The sequence below is a fragment of the Manacus vitellinus genome, unplaced genomic scaffold (assembly GCF_001715985.3).
Source record: "Manacus vitellinus isolate BGI_N305 unplaced genomic scaffold, ASM171598v3 scaffold_6_pilon, whole genome shotgun sequence".
NCBI classification, from domain to species: domain Eukaryota; kingdom Metazoa; phylum Chordata; class Aves; order Passeriformes; family Pipridae; genus Manacus; species Manacus vitellinus.
Genome location: NW_021940750.1, coordinates 32,979,641 through 33,002,542, shown reverse-complemented (window position 1 = coordinate 33,002,542; position 22,902 = coordinate 32,979,641). Strand labels below are relative to the sequence as shown.

Genomic DNA, 22,902 nt, shown 5'->3' with positions numbered 1-22,902 from the left:
TCTTTCCCTTTGTACCATGAGGAGACACACTTTCTCACTTCAGGTAATAACGTGATAAATCTGCACATAGGTCCAAGAGGGTTTCATACCCGTTAGCCCAGGCACAGAGGGAAGGAGCAAACTCCAGCAGCTCAGGGCAGGGAATGGGGAGGGAATTGTTTGCTCAGGACTGAATCTCACCAGCGCCCATGGGACAAGAGTGAGGGAAGGAACAGGAGTTGAGTATGCTGCTGGAAAGCAAAAGAACCATCCAGCTAATGGATCCAAGCCATGAAGGCTCCAGGACACATTTTGAAATGTGTTTGAGCACTGAATTTCTGTCATGCATCCAGGGATGCTTCCTTCAACCTGCTGTGTGCCCTGAGCAAATCCAGCACAGTGCTGGCTAAAGCACAGGATGCTGAGCTAGACTCCAACTGCCCTGGATACCACCTGAGACTCAAATCTCAATGTTGAACTGCCTAAAAAGAACTGATACCTAAAAAATACACTTTAAAACCCAGAAGTAACACCAGGGAGGCTGTGTCCATATGCCTGAGCCCCAACAGCAAAGGTTTGCTATGTTTTCCTTCACTTCATGGACACTTTTATTCAGGTGGGATCTGCTTCTGGCTTAGATCCCACCAGGAGCTTCGTGAGGGGCTGTGAGGCCTGGAGAGGTGGTGGTGTCCCCAAGAAAGTGGTGTCTGCCCCCAGCATGAGTCCACACCATCAGGTCTCCGTCTCACTTGCGTCATACAGAGGGTTGAGGTAGAAGACCTGGAGATCTTTGGGTGCCTCCTCTCCAGGGTCAGCACTTGGGGGCTCCTGCAACAGCAAGGGAGGTAAAAACAACTCATGGGGAAGGGAAGCAAAACCCTTGGCAAAACTCACCCAGTGCTGAGTCCCTGCAGCAGCTGAGAGGCTGGTGACCTGGGGGAAGATGGGAACGACCCACAAACCCCTCCTGGCCTGGAGAAAGGAGGACTCCTGCCAGATGAACCCCAACTGGCACTCAAGAGTGTCCCGGCTGGGGCCCCACACCAATCCTGCCCATGGCCCCAAGCATCCCAGTGTCCCTGGTAGCGGTGACTCACCACGTTGAACATGGGGTTGTCAAAGCCTTTGTCACTGGCTGGTGCAGGGGACACCGGGTCCTCCAGTCTGTCCCAGGGCCAGGGGGTGCGCAGGGCAGGCAACCTGGGGAGAGACCTGGGCATTACCCACCCACATCCCTCCCAGCCCAGCAGCTCCCCCAGCTGAAACCCTGCATCTTCAAGAGGTGGATGGGAAAATACAGGGGCAAAGTGTCAGGCTGACTTTGAAATGGGAAGTTTGTGCCCTTTCCAGGGAAAAACTGCCATATCCAGCAGAAACCATTAAGCTTGGAGGTCTGGGACCTGCATTCTGGAGGGAAGAGTTTGCAGAGGCAGACAACTCTAGCACAGGCTTCCCTTTGGAGCTGTCACTCCCTCCCTATGGCCTAAAATGAATTGCCACAGAGCTGACACCTGTTCCCACTGCAATCTCATCAAGTGCTAATTATCATTGCTTTTATCACGTTTTCATCATCTTAATCACCATCACTACTTGTGTTATTTTCTTCACTACTCCTAGCCTAGGGGTCCCAAACACGACTCATCCTCCCCTGCACTGGGCACCTGCTGCAGGTGGGCTCAGCAGCAGGTCCACACACATCACCTCAGGAGCTGTGCTACCTGCAGGGAAGCTGTGCCGGGCCCTTTTTGGTGGAAATAAGCTGAATTCTCTGGTTCCCTAGTGGTCAGGATGGCTCTGCTGCATAGAAGCAGACTCTGCTTGCAGGCTTCCAGAGACTCATGACTAATTTGCAGCATCCCTGGTGGTGTCAGATGCCTCCACGATCCTTTTGACAACACTACCCAAAAGGGCCCTGCCCTGGAGCCACCCAATGACACACACCAGGAGTGGGTCGACCGGGGACATTCCCTGGGCTCAGGTTCAGCTCTGTCTCCTGTAGCTACAAGAACTTCCCTCCTTCTGCTGACGGTGCTGGTTTCAAAGGCCTGTCCAGCATCCAAAGAAGTGTCAGTGAAAGATAAATCATCAAGTAGCAATTATGGGTCTGGGAGTTTTATTTAGAAATTAAATGAAGGCACGGGTTTACTGCTAGGAAATATCACGTCAGCACGTGCCAAGTGGCAGAGCAAGCTCCCTGGCCAGGGCCGCTGCTGCATGGTGAGAAAATCCCAGTGGAGGAACCAAGAGGGAAGAAACAACCTGACTCGTGACTCTGTAACATGGCCAACCCCAGCACCGGGGAGCTCAGCATCCCCTGGCAGACAGGTGCACTTTGCACATGCAAATTTCAGCAGTTCCCGTCCCCTGGTTATTAAATGTATAAGGTCAACCCCACTTGCCCACAGGTGGGTGAGACAAGCCACAGTGGCTCAGCAGGCAGACAATAAACCCTGCAAAACCCTCCACGTGAAGGTGAGTGCACAAAGGGGGAGCAGAGGTGGGTGCCCCAGCAACTGCCATGGGCACTTCTGGGATGCCCTTATCACTGCCAGAGCTCATTTTCAAGCTATGGGGGAAAAAGGTGGTGGAGAAGGGGTATTTCTGACTGGCTTCCAGTTGTGGTGCAGTCAGGTGCTGTGCACCCGCCACCCCTCTGCTGGGACCTGCACTCCATACTCCAAGCTGTGTGAACAACTAATGTACCAGAAGCTGCATTTGCTTTTGGATGATGCTGTCACCCCCTTTCACGGTTATGAAGCTGTGGGACAAGTGTTTTGCATTACTTTGATGCATTTCTATTTAGCAGCTGGCAGTTTCAGTCCTCCACACCCTAGCAGGGCTGCAAACTGATGGTGCCAAGAAACAGATGTCACTAGGCACCATGACCAACTCCATCTGAGCTGCAGCAGCCCTGCTGTCACCAGGGCACACCCTACCATGACAAGAAGCAATTCTTCCCAGACATGGAGGAGGCTGAATTACCAGTCCAAGAGTGCAGAAGTGCCTTTCAGTCACCTCTCCTCCAGTAAACCACAAGGAACAGGGACAACGGTTTTAAACAGATGGAGAGCAGGTTTAGATTATATATTAGGAAGAAATTCTTTACTCTGAGGATGGTGAGGCACTGGAACAGGTTGCCCAGAGATATTGTGAATGCTTCATCCCTAGAGGAGTTCAATACCTCAAGGTGCTTTGAACAACCTGGTCTAGTGGACAGTGTCCCTGCCCATGGCAAGGCTGTGGGAACTAGATGATCTTTAAGGTCCCTTCCAGCCCAAACCATGCTGTTATTCTATGAACTAGTAATGTTGGGTGTAGCAGATTGCCTGGCCATGCCCATCACTGCAGGAGCTCTGGGCAACACTGTGTGGCCCTGTGTGCCAGACCAGCTGGAAGGACAGCCTGGGGTGACAGCTGCCTCGAAGCAGAAGCAGCCTGACTATATGCTGCTGGCAGAAGCCCCATCCCTACCTTAGCTTTCCCTTTCTGTAGAGAAAGAGGATCCCTCCAAGGAACATGAGACCGAAGAGTAGCCCCATGACCGTCCCCACTGTGATCCTGCTCAACGTGTGGCTCCCCCTTTGCCTGCTGAAGGTGCTGCCAGTGGCCACTTCCATTTTGCCACTTGAAATGCCAAGTGCTTCACCTGGGAAAGGGCAGGAAGAAACAGGAGTGAGGACTGTACAGGGCAACACATCCCCACACCCACTCCCAGCCAGGGCAGAAGGAGCTGTCAGTTGGGTCTGGCACTGCTCTCCTGGTTGATCACCTTTCCCTGGGGATGGGATATACAGGTGGATGGACTCAACAGGAACAAGCCCATACAACAACCACCAGGTCCCCTGGCTGTGACCTACATGCCCGTCAGCATCTGCCAGCTTCTATGGCTGCCTCCACATACAGCATTCTGGCTGAGAGGGACCTGGGGATCCTGGCAGGCACCAAGCTGGTCATGGTCAGACATGGCAGGGAAGCACAGTGGTATCCCAGGCTGCATGAGGAGAGCTGACAGCAGGCCAAGGGAGGTGACCCTTCCACTCTGCTCTGCCCTGGCGAGACACAGCTGGAGCACTGAGCCAGGCTTTTCTCGGAGGAGCCCAGTGACACCAGGGCAAGAGGCAATGGGCAGATATTGAAATACAGTAAATTTCACTTAAATATAAGAAAAAACTGTTTTACTGCAAAAGTGGTCAGTTGCGAAGACAGGTTGCCTGGAGATGTGGAATGCATCCTGACCCACTGCTTTCCAGAGCTTCTTGTTCCCTGCCAGCAGCCCACATGTCCAGTGGGATTTGAATGTCTCTTAGGATGTACCTGCAGGGGACCTGCCAAGGAGGACAGGGGTGTTACCGTGCTGTGCCACGTCCTCCATGATGTCTCCTGCCAGCTGCTCCGCAGCAGTGCCAGTCTGTGCTCCTGCCCTGTCATCAATCAGCACGATTTGGATGATGGGAGTGAAGCTCCGGGATACGATGCCCAGGAAGGTCTGTGCTTTGTGCACCTTGGATATGGCCATCTGCACTCCAGTGTACTTGGGCTTTTTGAAACACAAGGAGACGTACAGCCCATGAGACTGGAGGCAGAAATTAGTCACCTCTCCAGGCAGCCACTATGGGTACAGCTGCAAGGCCCACCTGAATTCTCATGTGAGCCCCATCCCAGAACTGCCATCCTGTTACTGCGGTGCCATTGCATTTCCCAAATGAGAGGCTCCTATGTCCCCTCTCTCCCAAGCTGTGACCAGCAGCCAGCATGCAGTGTGCCTCCACGGAGGTGAGCACGCTGAGAAAGCAATTTCGTGTATCACACCCATTAAAAGCTGTATTAAGATGTGTGGCAGGCAGCTGGCTTTCAGCTGTGGATCAATAGAGCGATACTTTGGTATCGATCCTCCCAGTGCAACTCGGAGCACAACCCCTCCCCTGGCAGCCCTTGGCAAGGAGGAGGGATGTCATGTTGTGTCTGACGAGCAGCAGCAAGGAGGGATGCCTTGTAGAGCATCTGAGTGCTGACCAGTGCCAGTTACCCACCCAGTGCTTGCCTCCTTGTCACAAGATGCCCTGCTGCAGGTTTGCATGATCACAGCTGCATGCACTGACCTCCCATGTTATCTAGACTGGACCTGTGTTTTCTAGGGCAGGGTTTCCAGCAAGCTCCATCCAGCAAGCATCCTTCCACATCTGCATGCTGGCAGCTGTTCCTGCCCTGCAATGAGCAGGGCAGTGTGGCTGTGTGGGGAGAAAAGGACCCAGCCCCACAGCTGACACACCCCAGAGGTCAAATGTGGGCTGTGGGCCCTACAGGGTGGTGGGGAGTGAGCCTGAACCCCTGGCATCACTGGGACCACATGCCCCCCCCAGACAGTCCCACCAGCACTGGAAGATGTGGCTAGTGACTTGTGGTTTCATTAGCCCCTCCTGATCCAGCAGGCTTATGTACCTGGCTCAGCAACTCTTGGACCAATCTGTCCTGGTACTTCTGCAGGTCAAAATCAGGAGTGAAATCCAGGTTGATGGTGGCCCCTGCAGCCCAAAAACAAACAGAAATCAAATTGTCTGCCCCAAGTCTGGGCAGAGAGCTGTGATGGCAGCACAGCTCTGGCTGTCATGAGTGGCACTGAGACCCTGAGACCCCTCAGCATCTCTATGCAAACGGTCTGGCTGGGCTCAAAAAGAAACCTCTCCTTCCCTTCCCGGTGTTTTTGTCAACTGGCTTTGATGACAGTCTTTTGGCTTCCATTATATTCTGAAGAGAAGATTTCCCTGGAAAGCTTTCTCCTCTGTATCCCTCTGGGAAGCTCTGCATGTACCTGGTTTTGGGGACACAAGACTGTGATTCAGCAGCGCTACCCTTTGGAGGGAAGGCTCAGAGGATGAAACAACTGTGCTCCCTGTACCACTGCACTGCAGGTAATGGAGAAAAATACTTTCCTTGGAAAAAAATGCAAGTAAACATTTGTTGAAATATGAAATTTTCCCAAAGGCTGTAAGGGGCTCTGCTTTTAGGAGCGTGTTGGAGAAACATGGTACCATTTTAATGAATTTGGTATGATATACCAAATATGAGATACCAAGTATCCAGGTACAATTGTGCATGAAAAATATCCCTTAGCAACCTTTCACGTGGATTAATGGAGGAGCACCCATTGCAGAGAAAACACTGTCAATCTGCATGTTTTTATTTTAAATGAAATGAAACAAGCTGGCTGTTGGGAAGCTGACATAAGAGTGGAAAAGGCTGCATTTCCTCTGAGTGTTTTCTGCTGCAGAGCCCTATTAGCTTGACGAGCTGTGACATCCTGGCAGGATAAACTAGAGGCAGGGACAAAGGCCTGCGCCTCAGAACAGGCTCCCAAAAGCCAGGATGATGCTTCAGGGAGATCTGCTGGGAGGGTGGCACAACGGGACCTGCAGATGAGACCCTTGGGAGCAGCGATACAGCAAAACTTCAGCCTGTGACCAGCAGCACCCCCTGCACCCAACTTTCCCCCATGGAACCAGAGGAAGGGGGCTGGGGCAGCTGGCAGGGAGGAGGAATAGGGCCATGTCCCCCACTCACCACAGACCCCACAGCAGTGGCCAAGGGGCTGCAAAGGGCTCTGGCACACTGGCACTGGGCACTGCTTCCCCGATGCCCTGAGCAGGGCTGCGCAGATGCGGGGGCCATCCTAGAGGAGAGCAGGGCAGCGTCAGTCCCCACCCCACAAATGGCACCGGTATCCCCCAAAACGGAAAAGGGAAGACTCACCGGGGCATTCCCGCAGGCACAGCCGGACTTGTCAGGACAGCCAGTCCCTGTCACCTGGAGAGTGCCATTGCCGTGAAACTGCAGCGGGGCAGAGGGGCCCTGCAGGTACCCAGCCCACGCCTCTGGGGTGCTCAGCTCCTGGGCAGGGAAGAGCAGCAAAGCAGGTGAGTATCCCAGGGCAGGTCCCTGTGCTGTCCCCAGGTGCCGCTGGGACACCTGGTGTCATATCTGATGGCCATTATTGGGCAGCCCCACTGCGGGCAGTGATGCAGCAGGAAAACCCTGCCAATACACCTATTCCAGCTTTTCCACTGGACCAACAGAAAAACTCTCTCTAAAACCGAAAAGAAATGACAATGAGATGGCTGGGCCTTCTTTTCCTTTTGGTTTTCATCTTTCTCCTGGCCCAGAGAATTCAAGTTATCAGCTTTTCACTACTGGGAGGAAGGGGCTGGATCTGAACTGTTTTCCTTTCATCTGGGAAACATTTCCATGGGCTTGGCATTAGTGAAGGCTGAGCTGGACTGACCAGCCTCATCCTGCCAAGCCACTGGTAATTCCCTCACCCACTCTCTTCCACAGGAAGCATATCCATGCCCTAGCAATACAGGCAGACTTCTCAGGCCCTGGGGTGAAAATAGCCAACACAGAGCACGGAGTGGGCGGGATACCAAAAGATATAAGCTTATAAGGTCAGTTTTTAGGAAAAATGCTATAATCATAAAAAGCACCTTCTTCCATCTCACTGCTCAGCAGCAGCCTCTGCCCAGAGGGACAGCCAGCAGTGGTCCCTCGGGGGTATGATGTGCCGTGGAGTATTCCCCAGGCATCATCAGGACCAGCATCACTCTGAGCACCCAAAAGCATCCACCTCTGCATCCCTGGGGCTACATGTGCCTGAGGTGAGCTCTGCTGGGGTGCTGCCTTGTTCAGACTTGCCTGCACCTGCCTGGCACCGAGTCTATTAGCCAAAAAGCAGCTACCTAAGGCCTGGCCCCGAAATGGCAGATCCCAGCCAGCACAGCAGTAGAAATAATAAATAACTTATGAAATGCCTGATGCATCTCCCACTCCTGGAAGGAGCCTGTGTTTACCACTGCAGCGCCTGTGATCTTCTGCTCCTCCGACCAGCGATGGATGGGGTTCATCGTGAGCCTGATTCCCGGGCTGAAGCACAGCAAGCTGCCAGCGCTTCTATAATTATCCCTCCAATCAATTAAAGAGCAGTGCTGAAGTAAAGCTGGTAGATGATCGCTGAGCCACAGGCCACGTTAAGGTCGGGGGCAGGAGGGAGGTGTCCCCAGAGGGTCCCTGAGCAGCACGGCTGCAGACACGTGCCTGGGAAGGGAGCAGCCTCTGGGCGCCAGAGAAGATGCCATTTGCTGGTGGTTTGACCTGCGCACATTGGCCCTTGTTTTTAATATGAATAGTAAGACAGCCTGTGCTCCCACAATGCAGGGAGGGAGGTGATAACAAACCAGTCAAAGAAGAAAGCCACTGAGGCCATCCACAGCAGCAGCAGCCCGTGAAGCTGCATCCCCATAGGAGCGCCCCATCTCCCCACGCAGTGCTGCTCCTCCATCCCTGCTGGTCCCTCCTCTCCTGACCTACTTCGGGGCTTGGTGAGAAGGCGTCGAGCCAGTTTCTCACCATCCCCACCTTACCTGGCCCATGACAGAGATGCTGCGGAGGTGAATCACTTGCTGTGATGAGTCGGTGTTTACGCGGAAGGAGGTTTCGGCCGGGAAGATAACATCATCGTAGTGGCACGGGACGCGTTCCTCATCCACGGAAAACACGCGCCCACTCGGCTTGAGCTCCCCGCTGGAAAACACATCCTGCCACAGCGTGGGGTCAAACCATGAGTGCTGCTCAGCGTCAGTGAACCTCACTGTTCCACCTGGCAAGGCAATGGGAAAGGTTGAGCATGACCCAAACCCAAAGCCAAAGTTCCCACAGATGCATCTGGGTTGGTAAAACCAGGCACTGTCTGGCCCGAAGCAGAGGATCTCACCCTATGGGCTGACCCTGGCACGACCCTCACAGTCAGCCTCTGCAGGCACTTCCTGGAGCTCAGCAAAGCTTCCCAGCACTCAGGGCTGGGGTCTCAGCCCGAAACCCCTGTCTGACTGCAGGCCTCCAGCCCCAGATACCACAGAACATTCCTTTTCCCCCCTTCTTTAAAGCTCACCCTTCTGGTTAAGGAGGAAAACAGCTGCCTGAATGCTGAGTAACAGTTAAACCTGATAAAAATGGGTATGATAATTCATGCCCCAATTTCCCAGCAGCCTGGCAGGCCTAGAGAAACGTGACAAGTCCTGTTCCCTGCAGCAGGCAACCCCAAAACAAATGCCCCATTTAACCATTAATTATTTGATCATTAACCATTTCCCTGCTGGTTAGTCTCATCATGCAGTGCCTGCTTCCTTCTCACCCTTCCCAGCAGCTGAACCTTTGCCAATTCAGCCAGCATGCAGGGGCTTAGTGACTGAATTTTTGGCATTCATTTTGAAATCATGCTTTAAAAAAGTCCATTTTTGAAAGTTGCCCCAGAAACGCCTGCTGATTTCAGGGGAGCAGCGCATGGTCAGCAGGAAAAGCCCAGTGCAAGGCACAGCTGCCAGAGCATCCCTGCTGGGGGACAAACAGAAAAATGAGAGGGATGAAGGATTTCAGAGTGGCTGTGGTCTTATGCTACAGTCCTTCCTCTGGGAAGACTCGTTTGGGCTTTTTCTCTCTTTTTTCTCATTTTTTTGCCAGTCAGAGTGCAGGCACAGTGTCTCTGCTTGGACTCTACCTTTCCTGCAGGGGAACTAAAAAGTTACTCGCCACTGAAGGCATGAGGTAGCTCTTAAGTACCTAAAATACATCTCCCCATAAAACAGCTTTCAGACTAATAATGGGCACAAATGTGCTGTCTCAGCCATGGGCTGGAGGCTGAGAGGTGAGAGAAGGATGCGTTTGGGGCCAAAGGCCAGCTCGCTGCAATGGCTGTGGCTTGGCTCACCAGTGTGTAAATCCTAACCAGTTTTCTTTGGAAACACTGTGGCAAAGAAAATAAGGGCTTTGATGTGGCTACATGCCTAATAGGCAAGGTAAAATACAAACAATATTTGCCTCTCTGCTACAACTTCAAAGGCTTCCCTACTATAATTACTTTTCTAGAAGACAGGTGATGTAGCAGGAAAAAAGATCTGATACGAGGGAGGTCATCAAAGAAAAGGTAAGTATTGAAGAGGAATGATTCACTTTGCTCTGAGGTGGGACAGCAAAGACCTTTGTAGAAGTGTTGAGGCTGAATTTGCATGATTAATCACGGGCTGATGGGGTGACTGATCTGGGCACAAAATACCTGAGTCACATCCTGGATCCCAGCTGCCATCGAAAGCTGTGAATCCTGCACCGGCTGCCAGCACGAATTCTCCATTCAGGGGCAGGTACTAGATGGAGGGATTCAGAGTGTTACTGTGCGGTTCCACTGCCAGCCACCCAGGCTTGTAATCAAATAACAGTGCTAATTACTAGGCTGCCTATTACACTCCCAGTCTCTGAGGCACTTTACAGTCATCAGGAGCCGCCCTCGCCCTGCCCCATGTAAATGGAAAAGTATCAGTTCCCAGTTTTACAGATGGGGACGCTGTGATGGGGAGAGGTGGTTTGACATTATCTTCCACAACACAGAAAAGCATGAAGCATTCAGTGAAGCAAGAACAAGGAAAAAGCAAAGTAAGCTCTTTTGACAGCTTCTTCCTCCTCTTGCACACACTCCCAGCAGCTCAGGGATTGGATTTATACATTGGTACACCATGAAAAACTCAACCTTACTCTGCAAGTGCCAGAGGTCCCCTCACTTAACGCGTTTCCACCTCAAGGGGCTGTGCTTGCCCCACAAAACATAACTCAGGAGCCCAAGCTGTTCTTGGTGCCATGACAGCTAGTGACCTGGCACTCAGCACAAGCTAAAGAAAGTACACAGCAGCATTTGGAGCAGCTTGCCATAGCTATACCCTCTTCTTGTTGGGTAGGACATCACCAGCAAGCAGTCAGGATCGTGATACTGGCCTGGCTTCAGTCTGGCCACAGACAGACCTCAACAGGCACACTTCTGCCATGAGAACCTTTTTGGCAAGTAACTGTGGCCACCTGGGTCACCAGCCAGCACTGCCAACTCCAGGACAGGCCCTGGCAAATGATCGAGTCAGGTGACTCATTCACAGCACACAGGTTACTCAGCCCACCCCATTTTATTTTACATCTAGAAATTACCAGAGAAAGCCGTGTTTTCACCCAATATTTTTGAGTGAGTGATGTTCAAGGCTCTCTTCTCTAACTCAGTCTATCCAGAGTTTAAGCATCACTCCCCAGACAGCGGCTGGAAGCCCTCCAGGACTGCATTATGCCGAAGTACTGGGTCCTGTGCTCAGGCAGAAACACGTTAAATGGGATTTTAAGGTTTCATCTACTTAATTGGTCTTTAAATATGTATGCAGGTTAGAGAAAGCAAGACTTATGACTGACTGCTGCGGGTGGCTGTGATAGCTAGCTCTCTGTCCTTGGGGCAGTCTTTCCTGAGGATGCTCTGTCCCACTCAGGGACCACCATGGGGAAGGAAAGGGTGAGGTAGACATGGCAAAAAGCTCCTCACCCCCAAACTGTAGGCAGGTCTTTAGAAGTTTAGTTCCTTGGTGATGTGGTGTTTTGAAGGTCATAGCCCAGGTCCCCCTCTTGGTTCAGGAACCATGAGAAGCCAGGATGGAGAGCAGAGAGTGGCTGCCACCAAGAGCCCTGAAGTGCTTCTCTGCACTGTCTGCTTCAGACCCAGCAAGGGCTGGACAAGAGGGGATGGCACTGTGACTAGCTGAGGTCTGGGCAACATGTGCCCCAAGAGTATGGGGTCTCCTCACCAGCCAGGAAGAAGCCTTTGCCTATGGACACTGCTCCATCAGACCATAGCACGTGTCCTGCCATCTTGTTCTCTGAATTTCTGTTACTCCTGAGTAAAGCAAATTTTTCCAAAACTAAAGCACTGAAACAGGCCGAAAGGCCTGCCAGGATATGAATGGCAACATGCCCTCTAGCTGCAGATAAAAAGCAACATCTAGTGAAGTTCTGAGGCTCAGGACTTGGCCTGCTTTGAGCTGGATGAGGGCAATGCTACCAGCTTCTGTCACAAGATGCTGTACTTCAAGTGCCCTGGCTTGTTTTCCTGTGAGCCCACACAGGAGTGGGTGGTGGGAGACACAGATGACATCTATACCCAGGGCAGTACCAGCAGCACTGCCAGTCAAGTCCCTCCTCCCAGGCTCCCTGAGCCATTTCAGACTGGAGCCCCTCACCACTGCCTTTTGCCCACTTTGCAGTCTGGCACCCTGCTGTGCACGACAGGGGGGCCAAGGAGGAAGGGTGTCCAGCTGGCTGCTGGTCCATCTGAGCTGCTCAGAGTGGGGTTTTGGAGGGGATGAAGTGGATCCTTTCACCAATGCGGGGTACCAGCTCTTCACAGCAGTCAGCTCAGGGCACTCAGCCCCAAAACTGCAGAGATCTTTGGGTGGAAGAAGGAAAATCAGGAAGCAGCTGCTGGTGAGGAAGATGGTTACACAGCAGGACCATGACTGGCCCCCTCTTGCTTTCCCAGGCTGCAGAAGTTGGCATCTGTGAGTGTTGTGGTTGGATCAAAACCACTGGGTTGGGAAGTCCCTAATCTCACTCCTGCCTGCCTGCCAGCTCTCTTCCCTGTAGTTACCAAACACTCTGACTATGGCTGTGCATCAGAACTCCCCGAACTCCCTGTGATGGCCATGCAGGACACGACGAGCTTTTGGCTTCAGGGCACTGTTCATTCAGATCTCCACAAACTAACCAGGGGGGAGGAAAACGCACCAAGGATTCACATAGCGGGGCTGAGTTCAGTGTGGCAAGAAAGGAGATGAGGTAGACTTGCTCAGTTAGGGATGCACATGTGTGCACACACATATGCACAGTGCTGGTCCCATGATCAACCACGGTGTTGCCCCTCCTGCATGTGCTTAGGAGGGCGAGTGGGTCTGGATGGGGTGATGGCAGACACAGGGCCAGTAGCACATGGCACCAGTCCTGCCCACAGGGAGAAAATGCCTTGTGCCAAACCTGCCCCACACTTGCTGCACCTGTGCTCTGGAGACACTGGCCTCCAGGCTCTCAGAAGATGCAGCTTCTCCAGTTACTCCTGGAGATCCCCCTCCACCACCAAGGACAAAACCCCAGGCTGGTTGGACTTCCCAAGCCCAGAGGAAGCTGTCCACGTGAGTGTGAGTGTGGCAGAGAAATGAGAGTGAGCTCACACAGTGTCCCTCAGCACTCAGGGAGTGCCCAAACACTGCAAGCACCACCCCTGGAATTAAGATGCAGCACAACACAATGCGAGATGGGACAGAGTCACCACATTTCCACAAAGGTGAAGTGCAGGAAGAGCCCCGTACTGGTTCGTCACAGGAATTTCTAGGGCTGGTCCCCACAGCTATGGCTCCATGCCCAGCGAGGCAGCTGTGCTGCTCATCCACCACCAGCCCTCCCTGAGATTCACACCACTGGGCAGTGTTTCAGAACTGGCTCCATCGTCCAACACTTTTTTGTAAATAATTTGCCTTTTTTCTTTTCCTAACAGAAGTTAAGCATCTTGGCTTGCTGCAGAGGACAAATGGAGACTCTGGTTGGGCAGCGGCTTTCTACCTTTGGGAGTTTAGTATAGAAATTGCATACAGGTTGGGCCACTTTCCAAGTACATTTTGAACTGAGCAATGACAGGTACCAATGGACTGAGGCCAAAAAGCAGTTTCATCTGCTTTCTCTTCCTCCTGCCAACCTGTACTCCAGGGCCATTAATACGGCGAGTGCTTAGAGTCCCATTAGTCATTTCCCATCCCTGATACTGGTAAATCATTTATCTCCTTGGTCATCATTATCAAGTGTAATGACAACTGAAACACAGTCATCATTTTTCTTATCAAATTCAGAAAAAAAAAAAAAAAAGGAAGGACCCCATGTGGCTCTTGGCCCAGCCCCAGGATTGCACCACTGAGAAGGAATCCAATGCATAGGGGAAAATGAAACTAACCTCTGAAATGTGAAAGAAAAAAATAGCAAAGGCCTGAGAGATGGCTTTTCAAGTGGGTGGCCTTGAACTAGCCTGCAGCACATCCTGGCTCCGCTCAAGTCACTAGTATTGGACTGAGATGACTGGCAGCAGCACTGTAACTGGGATGTAACCATCATCAGCACAGGAAAAATGCAGCACTTGTTTTTAACCTGGGTGAGCGATGCTCATGACTGCAGCCAGTTCTTCCCCCAGCCTTGCCCTGATTTGCAGCATCAATGTATTTTAATTCCTTGCTCAGGTGAGATGGTGCCACCATCCCCACCATGCAACACCAAGACTGCCTGTGCACACTGGGCTCTGCAGTGCTGCATCCATGGCTGCACCAGCAGGTCAGTAGCCATTGGGCCCCCAGGTACAACCCCTCACCTGGCACCCAGCCCAGGAGCAGGTCGGGGGCTGGTGCTGGTGGCATTCCATTGAAAAACATCACTGGGGTAGGATGTGAGTGGGTTATTGCTCCAACGTGGAGCGCCATAGCCCACCAAAGGCAATAATGCACCAGGGAAATTATTTCCCAGTCCTGCTCTGCTGGGGCAGTGCAGCCCATGGATGGCAGCATGCAGCTGCTCCCACAGGTGGGAATAGCAGGGATTTTCCCAATTCCCACTGGGGCTGGGGGCCTCAGCACAGCTGGTAGTGGTGCCTGGGTGGTATCCCAGCTGCTGGCTGACGGCCCTGGAAAGGCACAGGGCCAGAATAACCCACAGGTGAATCCCTTTGACATTTCTGAAGCATTGCCAGGGGCTTGCTGGCAGCAGCATTTCTTTGGTTTATTACTGAGGGTTCATTTGTTTGCTTTCTTGCCCACATGAAGCTTTTCCACCTGCATCCTCAGGATGCTGTTCTTCCTCCCAGCCACACATGCCACCTCATGTCCCCAGAGCCAGCCTGGCCCCACTATGGCCCCCAGTCCCACACCAGCTAATCCAGATCCCCTGTGAGAGGGGTCAGCAAGGCAGGATGACCTCCATCCACCCCAAGACCCTGCTGCTGGACTAGCATCTCACCGCACAAAGATCTCCTTGCCCAGGCACATGGTCCCCTGAGAAATGAGGCTTTAGCATCCCAAGGAAGCCAGGCAAGAAATGCAGTCTGTATCCCCATGAAGCCACTGTTCAAGCAGGCTGGCGCGGCCCAGACCAGAGCACAGGAGCTGGTGCTCCTCTCCATGAGACCCATCAGCGGTGGTGGGCAATGCCCACCAGACCTCCTCTGACCCCAGCAAGTCTCGAGGTGTGGGCAGGGGTGTGCCCAGCAACGAAGGGAGGGCAGACGGTCCATGGAGCATCTGCCCAGCCAGACCCAGCATCCGCTACAGTCCGGGATGCCGGCAAGCTGCTCCACTCATCACAGACTTTAATAACTTCACCTGCTGGAAACCAGCCTAGAAGGAGCAAATAAACTCGTGGAGATGACTGTAAAAGACTATTTTGCCACACTCCTTTCCGAGGGCACACCTTCACTGTGAATGCTGATGGAGGAAAGACTGCAAGACTCAGGCTTGGAATTACGTGCTGGCACATATGCGCACACACATGCACTGCCCTGAAATATTTTACCTTCATCTCAGGAGAAGGAAAAATAATCCCTTTCTTGAGTGTCTCATTACCCCGCTGTCTGGGAAGCGGTGGGGGAGGGAGCGCCGGTGCCTGGGACGAGCGCAAACTGTGGCAATTCATTAGAGCCGGTGCCCCTGGAGAGCAATTGGCATTTCAAGATCAATCTCTGCCAGGAACCGAGCAGGAGCATCCTGCAGCAAAGCTGAGTACATTCTGCTCTCACAATTAGGCAGCTAAAAATATAAGGCTGGGGGAGGAGTCCCTGGTCAGACCCCAGTGCCCCACACACCCCCAACCCTCACCCAAGCTTGCAGCCCCTTGCCAGGTGGGCAGGAAGGGGGTATGGGCAACTGCCATCCCACAACAAAGCTCAGGGATGGGGCAGAGCTGGAAAGGTAATGTCAGCACTGCTGAATAGCCCCAGCAAGTGCCCTGACCCTGGCACCATATGGACTGAGCAAGGCTGCTCTGCCACGTGACTAAATCTGACTCCTGCCACCCCAAAAATAGAAGTAGCATCATCCACCCCTGGCCTGCACTTTAGTGCTGGCTGGCTTCAGCACAAACTGCACCAGAGCTGGCATTATTGGGGCAAACACCAGGCCCACAGCTGCAGCCATGCCCTGGCCTGGCTCCCTTTGGAAGCAAAGCACAGCCACAGCCAGAGGGTCCAAACCCCTCACAGGAGCCCTTCTCCCCTGTTAGGGAGACAAGCAAAGCCAAAGCCTGCCTTGCCCTGGAGCACCCACATAAGGCACCACTACCTCCACCTCCATGTCCATCTTTTTTGCACTTCTACTCCCAGGCACCTCCAAAAGCTGGCTAAATACTGATTTGCATCTTTAGGCAGCTAACTACCATAGAAAATCCAGCCTAATCACAATGGTTGTGCTACAAAGCCACTTACGCTTAAGCTGGATTTGTATTTAGTGTGTGGTTGAATTAGGGACCCACTTGAAACTTCAAATAACCATTGAACTGGGCAATCATTGGGTCTGAGCAGGGAAGTGGGCTCCCTGCCCCAACAGCCTGGCCTCCTCCCAAGAAAGCATCTCCCAGCACTCAGCTGCTCCCCACACGGGATGGATGGGGAGGAGAGCTGGAGGGCTCACTGTACAGAGGCAAGCTTTCACATAAATGTCTAGGAGGGAAGTGATGGTGGCACATGAGGAGCCCCCAGCACTCTAGATCCCACTCCTCAGTGAGGATTTGAGATGAGAGATCTCATGCTGCCCCTCAGGGCACCAGCACTGAGCACCCTTCCCTATGTTTGCCACAGCAGGCACTATCCTCATGAAAGTCAATGAGAGCCCAATCCCTCTTCAGCCGTGAATTTCCTCCTGCGCTACTATAGCAAACAACACTCTCCTTTTTTTTTGGCCAAAGGCCGTATAGCATCTCCATGGCGACTCTAAAGCTTAATGTATTCTTGCTGATTTAAGTGATTAATGCTCCAGCGCGCGTGGCCGGCAGCCGAACAGGTGCAGCCCAGCCTCCCTGCAAAAGGCCTCATGACCAATTCATTTTCTAACCAGCTGGTTGCCAAATTTCATGCCATCCGCATGAGTGGCAGCCCTGCTCAGGTGCTGGGTTTCATCCCTTTTTCATCCTTAACCTTGGTGGTCCCTGTATCACCTGGTGACAGCAGAGCACAGCAGTGCACGGAAGGGAAGTGCCTGACCTGAAATTAAGAGGAAATATTAACCACGGCACTAAGAAACGTGCAGGGACAGTTCACAGCAGGGACAGTTCACAGGGAATCGCTGGAGTGGTGACACTCAGAAGGAAGGTTTGAGCTGCAGTACAGGTTATACCTGGAGACAAGCTTGGCTGCTCACCTGCAGAGCAGTCTGGTAGAGGAGGGGAATGGTGCCCTCACAGCCTGTGCCATGCTTTATTCCCTCATGGATCCCCCAGCAGTCCTCTCCACGTGCCCAGCAGTGGGATTATAAAATTCATTGGAACCCTGGAGCCTGTGCAGCTGCCTGCCAGCAGCAGGGACCCAGGGAAACCCCAGGGCAGCAGAGGGTCCCCAGGGACTCCCACAAGCACTCTGGATCCTTTGATTGGGATAAGCTGGGGGTCACTCCGGCAGCCTGACCCATCACTCAGTCATGATGGGAACCATCCACCTGAGCAGCCAGCGGACAGCCAGCACAGCCGTGGGTGTCATTTTGTGTTGTGCAAAGGTTTGTTGGTCTCCCTCTCCTTGGGAAGCCGTGGGGCTGCTCAGCTCCGCTCTCCAGCTTGGCTGTGGAAGGCTCAGCCATAATGACTAACGCTGCTCTGCAATTATGCACTTTGCAGGCCTCTGATGAAAGTACTTTAGAAATATTATACATTCATCTGTAAGTAAAATAAAATCTACTAGAGTGGTATTTTGCTCTTTTCTTCTCTGGGTAAATTCCACATCATTTATTACATTATATTTGTACGTATTTCCCCAGTATATCCTTTCCTTCAAAAATTCATATTTAAAATGCCATATAAATAAAGTATCTCCTCCAAATATTTGTAGAGGCATTAAACGTGGCACATGGCGTTATTAAAGCATCAAAACTATTAGTGGCGTAGACAGCCTGAACAAATTACACCACATAAATTTCAAGGGCTTCTTCGGATTTAATGGCCGATAAAAGAGCAAAGCTGCCCTGAAACCGAGAGAGAAAACTCGTCCACAAGCTCATGCTGTCCAGGGAAGGAGGTTTTGCAAACAGGATCCAGCCCATCTCTTGCTGTCCCAGCACTGGGAGAGGGCTCACTGGTGACCCATCCCCCACTGGTGTGTTGGGGCAGTGAGTTTGCTTTTCCCTTTAATTCCTCCCTGTTAAATTTTACCCTCTGAACCATGGAGACTGAGACTCCATGCTTTCATGTCTGCCTGTCAGCCTGCTCTGGGCAGGACTCCTCCTCTGGGGGGAAACCAGCTTGCTCAGAAACCCCTCTGAGGTGAGACTCCCCCCAGTCTTATCTCACTCAACACATATATTTCAGCAAGGTGTTGCACCCCTCCTGCCACAGCCAGGCTAATAATGCTGCAGAAAATATAAGACCCAATGGCACTTGAAATAAAATTTCTCAAGCAACATCTTGGGATTTCCCAGAACATTTTGTTTTCCTTTCAAGGTATTTTGGTGTCAGCTTCACTTAGCCTCTGCCTGGGGCTAGTGCCTGCTCTGTGTCGGCAATGCGGTGGGCTGGTCCTCCTCAGCCAACTAATGCCAAGGTCTCCATCCCATGGAGGGGGTTTTACCCCTTCTTTGGGGAAGAAAAATTAATTTCTTTCAAGTGAAATGGGGAGTTGGGGTGCTCTCCCCATCTCCCCCAATTAAAAAACCAAACAACACAACAAAAAAAAAAAAAAAAAAAGAAAAAGTCCAGAAACAGCCTTTGATTCCATGGTACAGAGAAACCCTGGCTGCTGTGGGACTCCCGTCCCCTGCCCCAGCTCAGGCATCTTGGTCTGGCTGGACCATGGAGCAAAATGTCAAAGTCCACAGAATGACTTTAAACTGAAAGAGGGCAGGTTTAGATTTGATATTAGAAAGAAATTCTTTACTGTGAGTGTGATGAGGCACTGGAACAGGTTGCCCAGAGAAGCTGTGGATGCTCCATCCATGGAAGTTTTTCTTGAACTCTGTCAGGCTTGGTGCTGTGACCACTTCCCTGGGGAGCCTGTTCCAGTGCCCAACCACCCTCTGGGTGAAGAACCTTTTTCTAATATCTAACCTAAACCTCCCCTGACACAACTTCAGGCCATTCCCTTGGGTCCTGTCACAGAGAAGAGATCAGTGTCTGCCCCTCCTCTTCCCCTCACGAGGAAGTAGATGGGGCTTTGAGCAACCTGGTCTAGTGGAAGTTGTCCCTGCCCGTGGCAGTGGGGTTGGAACTGGATGATCTTGAAGGTCCCTTCCAACCCAAACAATTCTGTGATTCTATGGAGAGGGGGAGAGGAGAATGTGCCACCAGCTGGCAGAGCTTGAGCACTGGCCCTGCCCTCGCCCACCCTCTGGTACCCCTGCCCACTGCCTTACCATGTCTGTCAGCGCATAGGGAGACCTGACGAAGACTGAGACGACCTGTAAGAAAAGCAAAAATAAAAGGGTGCTTTGCCCTGTCAGGTGAAGTGCTTTTCCAATGCCCAATGATGTTTTGCAAAAAATAAAATAAATCAAAAATGTCCAATACCTTGTCCTTCTCAAAGCGAACCACGTCTCTGGCACAGGGGACTCTGCCTTTATCCCAGTTGGAGGCGGTTTCGAAATTGGTGTTGGGGATCCACTGCTTGTACACAGCAGCAGCAGCAGCTGGGAGGAGCAGAGAAATCAGGGTAATCCAGTCCGTGGGAGTCACTGGGAACCCTCTCTGGGATGTGCTTTAGGGTGGCTTGGCCTATTTGGGCCAGATTTGGGGATTTTCCACCCAACATCAGTTCCTGCACTTTCCCAGCTGAGCAGTCACAGCCCTTCTCTTCATAGGGGATTTTTTTCAGCTGGGTGGTGGTTTTTACCCATCCAGATAGGAAGAGGGACAAATACTTGGCAGGCAGAGGGAAGGCAGTAAAGTGTCCTGCAGGCAAAGGGCAAGAATAACATACACTTGGTAGTTAAGCAATCCTTGCAGTGGATTTTGTTGTCACTCAGACTAATTAAATAAGCAGAGATTCCTCAGCCTTTGGTTTCCAGCAGGTAGCAAGCGGGCACACAGGACTGGCAGGACCATGAGGACAGGGCAAGAGGAGAAATGACATTTGCTATGGGACATGTAGCACAAAAAACAGATGTTTGGGGCTGGGGGGGAGGATTCAGCGGTGTCTCGCAGCCTGAGGCATAGACAGGTTGGAAAACAGGGTTTTTCCCCATGGCGTTTGCTGGGATGGTGGCAGCCCTGCCCATGGGTACCAGAGATGAACCTGCTGGCCAGGGACAGCACACAGCAGAGGGGGTTTTCAGTCTGACCTGCCCTGTTGGCACAAGCACAGCAGAGCAGCCTCATAACCTGACATTGCCCAGGCTTGGCTGGAGGATGCACATTCAGCTGAAGATAAATCTCCCGCAGCCTGAATTAAATGGCTTCAAGCAAGTGAGTTATGAGACACAGGAAAAAAAATAACAAACCAAACCAAAAAAAAAATCCTTTACCTTTATTATAGATCATATTTTCTGTAGGAGAGAGACCCACTAAATAACAAAATATGTAAAAAGCCAGTGGTGGAGAGGCCTGGGGCACTAGAGATCGGGTGGAGAGGGGTTACAGGGACCCCCCAGCCCAGCCTGGGGAGGGATGGGGGTTCTGGATGACTCTAGCTGATGGAGGGAGGTGCCTTGCAGAAAGCCTGGGCCCGGCTACTCCAAATGTATCCCTTCCAACTCAGAATATTCTGTGACTCAAGATTAATAAATGATGGGGAGGGATGTGGCTGCAGAGGTGTTATCAGCACACAACGATCGCCTTGGGGTGTAATTTGCTCTGTCTAATTCTGCCAGGGGCTCTGCTGAGACCATTTGCTGTAGGTAGCCATCTCCAGATGAACAGGAAACAATGTATTTTTAACCAGAATGGAAGCCCTAATGTAGGAAATGGGTCTGGGGCCCAGGTGCAGAGGGGCTCCCCCAGCCTTACACCGGTCTGTGGCCAGCACTTCAGCTGCCTGAAGGATCCCTCAGGCAGATCAAATATACCCCTGCCGTGTCCTCTTTAAAAGCCACTGAGAGGGGAAAAGACGCTAAAAGCGGTAAGAACAGGGGCCAAGCAGCTGCTTGCAGTGTTGTAGGCACAAACACCTTGATGGCTCAGAGTCAAAAAGACCTTAAGAAAGGACAAAGCACCTGGATGGTAAGGGCAAGTTGTTCTGTCTCTGCTGGGATTGAGTCCCTTCCCTCCCGGCCAGGGAAGCGAGGGAATGGAGAGGTTAAAGCTCCAGGCAAAAGGCTCAGCCAGCCCCATCGCACACACGCCTCACGTTCCACAGCTGCAGGTCGCTGTGTCAAGAGAGCTCACACGGCGGAGATGGCCCTGCATCCCACCCGGCTGCCGCGGCATCTCCTTCGGCCGAAGGTTAATCTCCTGGTGCAAAGCCTTTTGCCCCATGCAGCAGCTCTGGTGCATTCCTGCACCCTCCTCAGCCCTGGAAATATTAGTCTGCTATTTAATCAGCCCTGTCTCCCGGGAAGCGCAGTCCTTGAACATCAAAGCGACATACATATTCAACAGGGAGCGTGTCCTGCGGCGCAGCGCTGTTGACTTCAAATGAGAGGAACAGCAGGCACCATACGGCTATCCCAGCCTCATTCCCCTGCCTCATTCATTCAGCTCTGTCCGGTTGGAAGTGCCTTTTCTCGTTTCCCTTACAGAAACGCTTTTAAGTGACAGAGCCCGCAACTCTGCTCCAAAACACGACTGCCAAGAGCCCACCCGAAATGGAGAAGTCACCCAGCGGTCACCCCTGCCGGCCACGGTGGCCGAGCCCTGGGCGCACTCACCAAGGAGCTGCAGGACACCGAGGAGGAAGAACAGGCGCCTCATTTTGCAGCAGGCGGCCACCCCTCGCCTCCGCGGCCCCTGCCCGGCTGGACCTTGCACCCTTCCCGAGGGCACGTGATGGGCTCAGCCCGCAGGAGGCTGTGGGGTGAAGGGAGTAAACCATTACGGGAGAAAGGCTTCCCCCTTCACCTTGCTCTGTCCCAGAATCCGGTTTGTGCTCAGCTCCTCTCCCAGTCTCCCCGTTTCCTTGGCATCCATTGGGAGCCTAGGAAAGACTGAAGGAGTTGGGGAGGCAATAGTGGGGGTCCTCCCAGCTTGTCTCACCAGATCTCGGCATTCACACTCCCCCCACCCATCCAGGTCCAGCTAAAGAATGCCAAGGGCGAACACTTGCATGCCCATCCCACACCGCTCTCCCCTGCTGAACAACGGCTACCTTGTAATTATTAATAATGGTCTCAATGTATTTTCAATTAGCTGTCTTGGAAGGGAGCAGCTCCCAGCCACGACTTGTAATTGTACTTTGGCCACCAGCTGATTTGCTCATTACCAGTGCAGGAAGCAGCAGTGCCAGCACAGCCCCACGTTGCTCCTGAGGAGGTTGCTGGGGGATGAATGGAGCTCCTGGCTGTGGCACCAGTGCGTGTTGGATGCAGGAGGAGGAGCAAAGACTTCACCATCCCTGTCCTCCACCCTAGCACGGAGTAGTGCTGCATGCCAGGACCACATCCTTACCGAGGATGTGTTAGGAGCTGGAAAGGATGGGAGGAGAGCAATGACATCCTGGGAAAGGGACAGCATAAGGTTGGTGACAGAGGCCCATGCCCAGAGGAGAGCTGGAGGCCTCAGCAGACCTTCAGCTGACACTGGTACCAGCAGGGGGAGGGCAGAAGATCTGTGACTGCAGGGGTTTACTGGAGGCTGAGGAGGAGACTGGAGAAGGGCTTGGAAGGGACATCAGTGGAGGTGTCAGACCAGAAGCAGCTCTGATGTGACACA

The 22,902-nt window shown here is 52.5% G+C and overlaps 1 protein-coding gene across 1 annotated transcript; it reads right to left on the bottom strand.

Annotated features, from left to right (window-relative positions):
• Nucleotides 1-563: 563 nt before the first annotated feature.
• AMN (amnion associated transmembrane protein) lies at nucleotides 564-21,985 on the bottom strand. The gene is made up of 12 exons (XM_008919488.2): nucleotides 21,903-21,985; nucleotides 19,609-19,727; nucleotides 19,455-19,499; nucleotides 10,079-10,166; nucleotides 8,391-8,626; nucleotides 6,727-6,864; nucleotides 6,538-6,646; nucleotides 5,419-5,501; nucleotides 4,330-4,516; nucleotides 3,451-3,625; nucleotides 1,077-1,179; nucleotides 564-807 (listed from the first exon to the last, which is right to left on the bottom strand). Exons 1-12 carry the CDS (start codon nucleotides 21,943-21,945, stop codon nucleotides 712-714), a joined length of 1,422 nt encoding a protein of 473 aa, XP_008917736.1. The 5' UTR covers nucleotides 21,946-21,985; the 3' UTR covers nucleotides 564-711.
• Nucleotides 21,986-22,902: the final 917 nt, after the last annotated feature.

Coding starts and splice junctions, on each gene's coding strand:
- AMN (XM_008919488.2), bottom strand. CDS start 21,945: ATGAGGCGCCTGTTCTTCCTCCTCGGTGTCCTGCAGCTCCTTG. Junction 19,728..21,902: donor CGGTGTCCTGCAGCTCCTTG/GTGAGTGCGCCC, acceptor TGCTCCTCCCAG/CTGCTGCTGCTGCTGTGTAC. Junction 10,167..19,454: donor CCTATGCGCTGACAGACATG/GTAAGGCAGTGG, acceptor CCCTCCATCTAG/TACCTGCCCCTGAATGGAGA.